This window comes from Acomys russatus, chromosome 31 (assembly GCF_903995435.1).
Source record: "Acomys russatus chromosome 31, mAcoRus1.1, whole genome shotgun sequence".
NCBI lineage: Eukaryota > Metazoa > Chordata > Mammalia > Rodentia > Muridae > Acomys > Acomys russatus.
Genome location: NC_067167.1, coordinates 4698444 through 4710491, shown reverse-complemented (window position 1 = coordinate 4710491; position 12048 = coordinate 4698444). Strand labels below are relative to the sequence as shown.

The window sequence follows — 12048 nt, the reverse complement described above, 5'->3', positions numbered from 1 at the left end:
CTCTCTCTCTCCCTCACTGACCCTGTCTCTCCTGGAACTTGCAATGTAGACCAGGCTGTCCTCGAACTCATAAAGATCCTCCTGCCTCTGCCTCCCTCGTGCTGGGATTAAGGAGGAGGGGACGGCGCCGCCACCGCTGGCTTTACCCTTTCTTTTGAGACAAGGTCTCACTATGTAGCACAACCCAGCCTTAAACTCCTGATCCTCCTGCCTCTGTGACTGAGTGCTGGGATGACAGTTGTCACCACCACAACTGGTTTTGTTGGGTGCTAGGGTGGACCTCAGAGCTTCATTTGTGTTATCCCAGTGCTCCCCTCCCTGGGCCCTGCACTAGCCCCTCATTACCATAGTATTAAGTATTAAAGCAGTCACTCCCCTCAAGTCTTGTCCCTCAAGTGCCAGCCTGGGAGGCCTCCTCCCTGCTCACCGTCGCCCAACCCAAAGAACACCACCCCTCAGCAGCTGCCTAGGGCAGCCTTGGTGCCCTACCGTGCACATCTGCCAGGCTAACCCTGGTGCAATAGGGGAGCCGCCCAGCAGGTTTTTCTTCTTAGCCTACTCCAGGGCCCTGAGCTGTTCTGTCTCCACCTTGCACAAGCTGGGCACTCCTAGGCTCACTCACTCAGTTGGTGTGCTTCTGCCAGGCACCAGAGCAAAGATGTCCAGCATCTTTGCCTACCAGAGCTCCGAAGTGGATTGGTGTGAGAGCAATTTTCAGCATTCGGAACTGGTGGCTGAGTTCTTCAATACGGTGAGAGCCTGGGCAGGGGCTTTAGGAAGGGTGGCATGGGGTAGGGTTACTGAATGTGGGATTAAGACACATTTTCTCCACGGGGGAATCTTGCCTGAGCAATTTGGCTCTGTGTGTGGCCTGCTGGATCAGCTCGTATCCATTCATTCATCTTCCTATAGAACTGAGATCTATGGCAGGTTTTTAGACTCACGTCTGAGGGATAGTGCTGTGATGGTGGGTGCACTGGTAGCCCTAAAGATGCCCAGAGTCTTTTTGAGGCAGTAAGGTTGGACCTAGGCTGGCTCTTTGGAAGATGTAAGGCTGCCTGTCCTTTCCTCTGCAACCCCCAGCCGAGGATGACCAGTGCATCTCATTTTTTCCCATTTCATGATCCTACTTGAACCATTCCTGTTTTTACCCATTTGTACCTGATGCCACACAACACCAGGAATACTCAACTGTCAGTACTTCATACACATTGATGCTGCTCTTTGGAGAAACATGGAAGGTGCAGGCAGGTTAAGGAGGCCCCATGAGCTTGCTGTCACTTCCTGAACACAGAATGCTTAACCATGGTGACATTCACGATCCTTTTCTGGAGACGGGTTCTTGCCCGGGAGCCCAGGCTAGCTGCCCTGCAGTCCTCGGGTGTTGGGTTGGAAGGCTGGGACTGGAAGCCCACACCCACCACGCCCATTTCTAGCTTTTTACTGCTTGCTGTGTGCACACCGTGTAAACCTTTCACCTTCACAATCTAATCTGATCCACACAGCCTTGTGGGGAGACGGGGAGATGTCAAGAGGGGGTGTCTCACTGTGCAGCAGGTGTTTCCAGGGGTGAAGGATGATAGGCCATGAATTGCCCTGTGCTTAAACGTGGACTTTGAACTTCAAGTTGGCAAATCCAAGACACACACACACATACACACACGTGTGTGTGTGTGTGTGTGTGTGTGTGTGTGTGTGTGTGTGTGTGTGTCCTTGGAACAGAAATGCAGAGCAGGCTGGTGAGATGACTGGAGGGTGGAGGAGATAAAAATGATTGTCACCAACCTGAGTTCAGTCATTGGCGCTGACATGCCAAAAGCAGAGAATCAGCCCCTTAGAGGTGCCCTCTGACTTCTGCACATTTACCACGGCATGTGAACACATGCACGCACGCACGCACGCACACACACACACACACACACACACAATTCTGTATGGGCCAGGCCAGACAGGAATGTTTGTTACTCTAGTTAATTGTGAGGCTGAAAAAGCAAGACTGCTGAGAGTTCAAAGCCAGCTGGGACAACTTAATAAGACCACAAAAATAATATTGAACCAAATAAAATTGATTCTCTGGTTTTGGACATGGCCCAGTGGTGGAGCTCACCCCCATCCCCAACCCATGCCAGCCTAGAATCCCCCAGTGAGGGCCTGGGGGTGTGGTCAGAGGTAGAGCCCCTGCCTAGAATCCTTCAATGAGAGACTTGTTTCTGAGCGGTTTGTCCAAGGTCATTAGTTTCTATCCAATCATTGGACTTGGTTGAAACTATCATTTGGGAGGGGGGGCAGAGACTGTTGGGTTTCTGCAGTTCCTCTCTCTGCCCTATGAATCCAGAAAATTCTCTGGGCATCTCAGTCCACTCTGATGGGTACCACATAAAAGATCCCAAGAGAGTACCGAGTCAGGTTTGTGGGGGCCTCGGTCTCTCACTCCCAAATGTCTGTTGTGTCCCCTTAAGCTTCTCTCAAGGGCCAAACCCCACAGACTGGACGAGAGATTTCACATCTTCTGCCAGCGGGACATTTCATCACGCAGTCTTGATGTTTCACAAAATGAGACTGAACCTCCCCCCAGAGTGAATTCGTTTGATGTCTGTTCTTTCTTTTTGTTTGGGGCTCACTATGTAGCCCAGGCTATCCTCAACCTCGAGATATGCCCCCACCCTCCCACCCCACATCAACGTCCCAAATGTTATCACAGGCGTTTGCCATTACACCTGACCTTATTCATTTATTCTCTCTCTGTCTCTCTGTCTCTGTCTCTCTCTCCGTGTGTGTGTGTGTGTGTGTGTGTGTGTGTGTGTGTGTGTGTGTGTGAGAGAGAGAGAGAGAGAGAGAGAGAGAGAGAGAGAGAGAGAGAGAGAAGGCTGGAGAGAAGATCTAGCTGGTGACAGTCTCTAGCTGTGTGAACAGGGACTTTTCAAGGGTTCATATCCATTGTGCCAAAGCAGAGAGCCCTTGGGGTTTTGTAAGTGAGCCTGGTGGAGAAAGCTGTAAGCCAATAAAACTTTATTGGCAGAAGCTGGGTGTGGTAGTGGTCCAAGCCTATCAACCTCAGGAAGGTGAGGCAGGAAGATTGCCAAGAGTCTGAGGTCAGCCTGGTTTAGGAGGGGTAAGTTCTAGGCCAGCCTGGGCTAAAGTGTGAGGAAAGGAAAGGAAAAGGATCATGAGGTACCCATATCATTCCAGCACTCCAGACACTGAGGCAGGAGGATTGCCCCCAAGGTCTCTCTTCTTCTGTTGCTTCATGCAGGCAGTTTACCAACTCCAATGTAGATGGACCGTGGGAACTGTGGCCCAGCTTTGGCTAGTCAGCATGGCAAATTATTTTTACCTAAGAAATCACCTCAACAAACAGAATTTATCACCAAGCCATCCTGAGTCACACTGCCTGGGACACAGGTGACGGAAGCTGTGACCGTGCTAATGACAGACATGCGGCATGTATGTCCTGGAGGTACACTGTGCATTTGAGTGTATCTCTCCAGCCCTAGGCAAGTCGAGGTTAATCAGGAACTGAAGGGCATCCTTTGCTACCATCCCTTGAGGCCAGCCTGGGCTACAGGAGACCAGTGAGAGAGCCTGCCTCAAAAAACAAAAACAGAGCCAAGCGTGGTGGCGCACACCTTTAATCCCAGCACTCAGGAGGCAGAGGCAGGCGGATCGCTGTGAGTTCGAGGCCAGCCTGGTCTACAAAGTGAGTCCAGGATGGCCAAGGCTACACAGAGAAACCCTGTCTTGAAAAACCAAAAAAAAAAACAAAAAAACAAACAAAAAAAAAAACCCCAAGATGGAGAGCCAATGAGAAATGACAGCTGAGGTTGTCTGTCTTAGCTAGGGCTTCTATTGGTGTGAAAGGGCACCATGACCACAGCAACTCTTATTTTTAATTCTTTTCCATACAATATATACATTCCAACTGCAATTTCCCCTCCCTTCAATCCTTCCAGCTCCCCACACACACCCCCTCCCCTCTCCCCCAGACCCACTCCTTCTCTGTTTCCCTTCAGAACAGGACAGGCTTGCCACAGGATCTCAGCTGAACGTGGCTTAACAAGCTACAATAAACCTCTCGGCAGAAACCTTCATTATCAAGGGTGAGTGCGGCAACCCAGTAGGAGGAAAAGGGTCCCGAGAGCAGGCAAAAGAGTCAAAGATGCCTGAACTCCTGCTGTCAGGGGTCCGACAAGAACACTCAGCCAACAGCCATAACATATGCGCAGACAACCTAACAGCCTCCGTGATTGCAACTTCAGTCTCTGTGACTCCCTATGAGCCCTGTTCTTATGGTGTCCTCGACCCCTCTGGCTCCTACACTCCTTCCTCCTCCTCTTCTGCAGGATTTCCTGAGCTCCACCTGATGCTTGGCCAGACAGCCGCCAACCCTTTTAAGGGAAACATTTCATTTGGGGCTGGCTTACAGTTCAGACGTTTAGTCCATAGCCTTCACGGTGGGGAGCATGGCGGGGAGCACGGCGTGGGTGCTGGAGAAACAGCCGAGCGAGCGTTCTACCCAGGCTCACAGGCAGCGGGAAGAGAGGCACCGACACCGAGCGCTTGAAAACCTTAAGGCCGCATTTGAAAACCTCAGGGACACATCTTCCTCCAACAAGGCCGCACCTCCTGATAGTGCCACCCCCTATGGGCCGATGGGGGCTGTTTCCGTTCAGACCACCACACCCACCGATACACACACAGAGACACGAAATAAAACAACTGCCTTTGCTTTAGCACGTGACCAGGAGGGCATCCAGGGAAAGGCTTTCTCTATCGACAGTGACCTCACGCGCCACAGCCCGCAGCTGGAAAATATACCTTGGAGAATGAGTCATCTGGACTCCATAGCCCAGGCTAGACTCTAACTCAAGATCCTCCTTAGACGGGCGTGTGGCGCACACCTTTAATCCCAGCACTCGGGAGGCAAAGGCAGGCTGTGAGTTCGAGGCCAGCCTGGTCTACATAGTGAGTCCAGGACAGCCAAGGCTACACAGAGAAACCCTGTCTCAAAAAAAAAAAAAAAATCCTCCTGCCCAAGCTTCCCCAACTGCTAGAATGGCAGGCAATGCCACTGCACTGGTCTTCTTGTTTATTTTTTTTTTATATATAATGTACATATATTTATTTTATCTTGTATTTATTTCTTTTTAGACAAGGTCTGTCTACATAGCACCGTCTCTTCCTGGAACGTACTATGTAGATCAAGCTAGCCTAAAACTCCCCAAGATCTACCCGCCTCTGCATCCAGAGTGCTGGAATTAAAAGCATATATCACCGTGCTGCTAAAGAAAAATTTTAAACTGGGTATGGTGGCACATGCCTTTAATCCCAGCACTCTAATCCCAGCACTTTAATCCCAGGCAGAAGCAAGAGGATTGCTGTGAGTTCGAGGCCAGCCTGGTCTACAAAACAAGTCCAGGATAGCCAGGGCTACACAGAGAAACCCTGTCTTGAAAAAAAAAAACAAAAAAACAAAAGAAGAAGAAGAAAGAAAGAAAAAATTTTAATTACATTTGGAAAGACTTATTTTGACCAGGAGTGGTAAACATGCCTTTAATCCCAACACTGCAGAGACAGCCAGATGGATCTCTGTGAGTTTGAGGCTAGCCTGGTCCACACAGTGAGTTCCAGGACAGCTAAGGCTATGTAAAGAGACCATGCTTCAAGGTAACCAAAACATTTAAAAATTATTTTAAATTATGTATAATCACAGGGGAGTGGGTGGCGGTATATGTGCATGTGTACCCTCAATAGAGGGGGACACACTGACGGTCATTAGCTGCCTGACATGAGTGCAGGAAACAGACTCGGGTCATTTGTAAGAGGACTATTAGTCTTTTTTTTTTTTTTGGTTTTTCGAGACAGGGATTCTCCGTGTAGCTTCGGCTGTCCTAGACTCGCTTTTCTAGACCAGGCTGGCCTCCAACTCAACAGAGATTCACCTGGGATTAAAGGCATGCGCCACCACACCCAGCTTGTTAGTCACATTTTAATTTGGTGTATGTGTGTGTGTGTGTGTGTGTGTGTGTGTGTGTGTGTGTGTGGTGTGCCCCTGCGTGTGTGTTTGTGTGCATGTTGTGTGTGAGTGTGCGAGCGTGTGTGTGTGTGTCTGTGTGTGTGTGTGTGGCTTGAGACGAGCAGAAGAAACAACATACAGAAGCTGAGCCCGTGTGGCTGAGGCACAGGCGCCTGTTTGCTAACTGAGGACCCAGAGTGAGAGAGATGGTGGCAGTAGGAAGTCAGGACAGGAGTGAAAGCTGTCCGAAACCAGACCATGGTGCCTAGAAGAAGGGTATCCACACAGGCTCTGGTGTGAAAAAGCACGGCCTTTTGGGAAACAATCGGTGACTTGGAAGAAGCCAGAGCCCAGGTTGCCCTGAGGATAGGACCAGGGCCAAACCAGAATCCACTGGCTGAGAGATGCATGCTTTAATCTGAGAACACTGGGTCGCCGTGCAACGGACTTGCGCAGTGACGTCACAGAATGACGTCGGCGGGGGCGGGGAGCGCCTGCATGGTGTTTGGACATAGGCGGAAAGAGCCACCTGAGGCTTCTGGAAAGGACCAGAGGTCAAAAGTGTGGGAAAGGCGGCTTCAGTGGGACATAGGGCGAACTTGGGAGTCGTACCAGTTTGCACTTGTTGGTACTGGCCTTCTGGCTTTGGATTTGCTGAATGCTTAAGGGAGTTTCAGCAACAGTGGACAGTGGCTGTTTCGAGGCTTTCAGGCTCCCAGGGACCGCGTTTTTTTACGTATCTGCGCGTGTGTGTTTGTATGTCTTGTGTCTGTGTGAGTGTATGCCATATGTGTTCCGTGCCATATGCCTTGAGAGGCCAGAAAAGGGCACTGGATGCTCTGGAGCTGGAGTTACAGGCACTTGTAAGCCGCCTGATGTGGGTGTGGGGAACAGAACTCGATCTTGCAAGAGCAGCAAGTGCTCCTAATTGCTGAGCCATCTCTCCAGCCCCAAGAGCCTGTGAAGATACAGAATAAGGAAATCATACAGCCTACGTAAAAACAAGGAGGTAGGAGCAAGTAGGAGCTGTGAGCACTGTAGAGGGAAACAGGGCAGCGGGCAGCCGTCACCACACCCTCCTCCTGTATTCGACTGAGCCAGCTCATTGCTGGCCACCTCAGCCTCTTCCTTGAATGCTGTGTCGCCGAGGCTGGAGGGCCAGCCCTCTCTGCTCCACTATCTACAGTCGCTGCCTTCACATTTACTCACAGGTAGAGCAAGAACAACTGCTGACAGATTAGTTCAGACAGACAGACAGACAGATAGGGAGGCAGATACACCCACCTTATTCCCAGGAAGGTAAAACGACAGGATTACATAACTAACCGGCGAAGGGTGTGTGCCCCAGTCCATTGAAATAGGCTTCTCTGGGTCGTGTGTGTGTGTGTGTGTGTGTGTGTGTGTGTGTGTGTGTGTGTGTTGTAAGCCAGAAGTCAATGTCAGGCAAACTCCACCTTGTTATTTATTTCCTTCTTTGGGTTTATTCAAGAGAGGGTCTCATTATGTAGCCCTGGCTGTCCTGGAACTCACTCTGTAGACCAGGCTATCCTTGAACTCAGAGATCCATCTGCCTCTGCCTCCTGAGGGCTAGGATTAAAGATGTGCACCACCACCACCATGAGGCCCCACCTAGCTTTTAGGGTGGGTTCTTAGAATTTGCACCCAGCCCTCACACTCACTAGGCAAGGGCTTTGCTTACTGAGCCATCTCTGCAGCCTCCCTGGATCTTTGTCGATCAGTGGCCTCTGCCCTCCTGGGCTTCTGGGATGGATGAAGATGTCCAAGCCAGTGAAACAATAGTCTCTTCACTTCCTTCCTCACCAGTCAAGGAAGGAAGCAGCAGCTGGCATATTCTGGGCTGGGACAAAAGAGAACAAAATAGACAGAAAGCTTTTCCTGGGGTGGGTCTGGTTTTGGGAGGGGGAGACAGACATTGCTGTTGCCAAGAGTACATGAAGCCAAGCAAGGATCTTCCATGAGAGAGCTGGACTTCCTCATCTTTAAATAAATGAGTGAGCGAATTAATGAATGAATGAACTTTTGTCTTGAGATAGGTCTCAAACTGACTGTGTAGCTAGGGATGACCTTGACCTCCTGATCTTGATTTCTGCACCACACCCAGGTTAAAGCCACTGAATCTGGCCAGGTGTGGTCACACACAACTTTAATTCCAGCACTCAGGACACAGAGGCAGAGGCAGGCGGGTCTCTGTGAGTTCGAGGCGAGGCCAGCCTGGTCTACATAGCAAGTTCTAGGATAGCTAGGGCTACACAGTGAGAACCTGCCACTCTCTCTTTTTTTTAAAGATTTATTAATTTGTTAAGTATACACTGTTTTGCCTACACATACACCTGCGCACCAGAAGAGGGCACCAGATCTCATTATAGATGGTTGTGAGCCACCATGCGGTTGCTGGGAATTGAACTCAGGACTTTTCAAAGATCAGGCAGTGTTCTTAACCTCTGAGCCATCTCTCCAGGCCCCGAGAACCTGTCTCAACAAATCAAAACAAAACAAAAAACCAGGACAGGACAAACCTCTACAGCTCATGACATGTCCTGGGCATGCAATAAAACTTGAAGCTTGGCAGTGAGAGACAGGGAAGGGGCTTGTCGCTAGGCATGAGGATTTGCGTTCGATCCTTGGGACTTTGTACATGACAGAAGGAGAGAACTGACTCTCAGAGGTTGGTCACTGATCCATGCAGAGGTATTATACAACCTCCTAGACCCCAATAATTAAATGGAAGAAAATTACAAAGCTGTTCCCACAGCAAACATGATAGTTATCAACATTGACATTAATATTATTTAATACAATATATTTAACTGTAAGCCTCACAAAATTCCTTTGAAGTAGCTCCTCTTTCCCACTACCCCCTCCCCTCCCTCCCCCAAGTTTTGCTGTGCAGTCTGGGGATTGGCCTGGCAATCTTCCAGCCTCAGGTTTTGAGTCCTAAGATGGCATACTCATGCGGTATCCTTACAAGAGGGAAATTCTACAAGGCTCAGAGAGACGTAGTTCCTTGCCCAGGGTCACACAGCAGAAAAATGCACTGGAGCCTGGTTCAAAGCCAGGCCGGGAGACGGGCAGTATTTAACTACCACGTGGGTGGTAATTCCTACAGGTAAGTCTGTCCTGCAGCAGGGATTGCCTCTGGGCCCTCAGCCCTGACCCCCCAGCCTGGTCAGGCAGTAAACAGGAACAAGTAATCAACTTGTCGCAGATAGTAGGATAACAGGTACAGGCTGTGAAAACAAGAACACAAGAACATAGGTAATGAGTGTTGGCGCTATTTTTCCTTTTTTCTCCCTGAGACAAGGTTTCTCTGTGTAGCCTTGGTCGCCCTGGACTCCCTCTGTAGACCAGGCTGGCCTCGAACTCACAGAGATCCACCTGCCTCTGCCTCCGGAGTGCTGGGAGTGCTGGGATTACAGGCATGGGCCACCGTGCCCAGCTGGCACTACTTTTTAAACTATTTTAATTGGGTTTTCTTATATCTCTTAATTTCTTCCTTCTCCACCCCTTATCCCCCCTTTACTCGCTGCTGTGTAGGGCTCTTGGTATTTCAGCAGTGGCTCTTTCTTTCTTTCTTTCTTTCTTTCTTTCTTTTTTTTTTTTTTTTTTTTTGTGACACGGTCTCTCTGTGTTAGCCTTGGCCATCCTGGACTCACTTTGTAGACCAAGCTGGCCTCGAACTCACAGCGATCCGCCTGCCTCTAGATCCCCGAGTGCTGGGATTAAAGGCGTAGGGGGTCACTTTGTAGACCAGGCTGGCCTCGAACTCACAGCCATCCGCCTGCCTCTGCCTCCCGAGTGCTGGGATTAAAGGCGTGCGCCACCGCCGCCCGGCTGTGATTGTTCTCTTCTTGATCACCAGCATCAACACCTTCCCTAGGCGCCTTGACCACTTCACCCATAATTTCATCACTGTCTGTCTCTGTGATTGCAGGGATATTAATCTGAGTACCCTGTTGTTGTAAAGGGTCCCCTCCCCATAAATTTATGGGTATGTCAGCCATATAGGGCCTCTCAACTTTCCCATCTGCCCTTCTGGTCCCACACGTTTAATCCATCAGACACTTTATCTTTTTTTTTTTTTTTTTTTTTTTTTTTTGACACTTTATCTTATTTGGGATAATTTACCAATTTTTCTAACCTGGGTATAAACTTTCTGACATGGCCATTCTGGATTCCAAGGCTTTGGGGAAAGGATGTTGACTCCTGTATCCACCAAAGCTTCTATTTCAACACCATTCATCTGTATTATTAATTTGGGCCTCTGATCATTAACCATTGTCTGCCAGAACACAGGTTGCCCAGTACTCCGGAATGTACCTGGTCTTTCTACTGGAGTGGCTTTGCTCATGATGTAAGGAAACAGTAACAGCTGAGCAATCCTATCACCTGCTTTAATATGCATCTCCTTAAAAAAAGATTTATTTATTATGTATACAGTATTCTGCCTGCGTGTAACACCTGTACTCCAGAGAGGACACCAGAACTCATTATAGATGGTTGTGAGCCACCATGTAGTTGCTGGGAATTGAACTCAGGACCTTTGGAAGAGTAGGCAGTGCTCTTTAACCTCTGAGCACCTCTACAGGCCAATTTGCATCTCCTTTTTTTTTTTTTTTTACATATGCCATAATTTTAACTTGCAACCCCTATCTACAATACCTGAATGCACAATAAATTTTTGACAAGTTAGTCTACTTTCTCCCAAGAAGTGAGCAGAAAAGGAGTTGAGGTGGCTTCTGGAGATAGTGCCTGACTTAGAAGGTCCAACAGGTTCCCCCCATCACCCCTCCCTGCCTCCTTCAAATGCACAATGATAGGCAAGTGTGGTGCTTGCTACAGTGATTGCTTATTGGCTTACAATAGTGGGTATGAAAGCTAAGATCTCTCCAAGGCCAAGGGTTCTACCCTGAGCCATACATCTCTTTCTTCACTGGAGGCTTCTATGTGGGGACTCCACCCTTGAACACACCCCCAGCCCCTCACTGGGGGATTCTAGGCTGGGGCTCCAGCCAGACCACATCCCCAGCTCCTCACTGGGAGATTCTAGGTGGGGACTCCACTGCTGACCCCAGCCCTAGTCTCTCACTGAGGAAGTTTAGGTAGGGACTCTACCTCTGAGACATACCCTAAGACTTTTTTTCCAACTTCTGTTTTGAGAGAGGGTCTTGCTGTGTAGTCTCAGCAGCTTTTGTTTTTCTGGGATCTTTTTGTTTGTTTGTTTGTTTAAGACAAAAATCTATGTAGCTGTGCTGGTTGTCTTGTGACTTTGATACAAGCTAGTGTCATCTGTGAAGACGGAACTTCCCCTCACAGATAAGTCACTCTGTAAGCATGCTGTGGGATGGGGCCACCCTGGGCTTGGTGGTCCTGGACAGGCAGAGCAAGCCATGATGAACAAGCCAGTGAGCAAGCAGCTCACGCCATGGCCTCTGCATCAGCTCCTGCCTCCAGGCTCGTGTCTAGAGGTTCTGCCCTGACTTCCTTCGTGATGGGCTTTGATGATGAAATAAACCTCTGCAAGCTGCCTTTGCTCATGGTGTTCATCACAGCCAAGAGAGTGATTAACCTGAAAACTGGCCTGTAATCCCCACTGCCTCACAAGGAGAGATCTGCTGGGACTAACCCATGCTTTACCACACCCGGCCTTTAAAAAAAAATTATTATTTGCCAGCTGTAGTGGCACATGCCTTTAATCCCAGCACTTGGGAGACCGAGGTAGGTGGATTGCTGTGAGTTCGAGGCCAGCCTGTTCTACAAAAAGAGTCCAGGAAAGCCAAGGCTAACACAGAGAGAGCCTGTCTTGAAAAACCAAATATATATATATATATATTTAAAATATATATATGATTTTAAAATATATTGGTGTTTTGTCTGTATGTCTATGTGAGGGTGTTGGATCCTGGAGTTACAGACATTTGTGAGCTGTCATGTGGGTGCTAGGAATTGAACCCAGGTCCTCTGGAAGAGCAGTCAGTGCTCTTAACCACTGAGCCATCTCTCCAGCCCCCTTTAAA

The 12048-nt window shown here is 49.1% G+C and overlaps 1 protein-coding gene across 1 annotated transcript in view; it reads left to right on the top strand.

Annotated features, from left to right (window-relative positions):
* The first annotated feature begins 508 nt into the window (after nucleotides 1–508).
* Nucleotides 509–12048, top strand: part of Acer1 (alkaline ceramidase 1) — a 30118-nt gene continuing 18578 nt past the window's right edge. The window contains exon 1 of the mRNA XM_051139604.1: nucleotides 509–751. Within this exon, the coding sequence (XP_050995561.1) occupies nucleotides 659–751 (93 nt within the window). The 5' untranslated portion in view covers nucleotides 509–658. The remainder of the gene's footprint in view (nucleotides 752–12048) is intronic.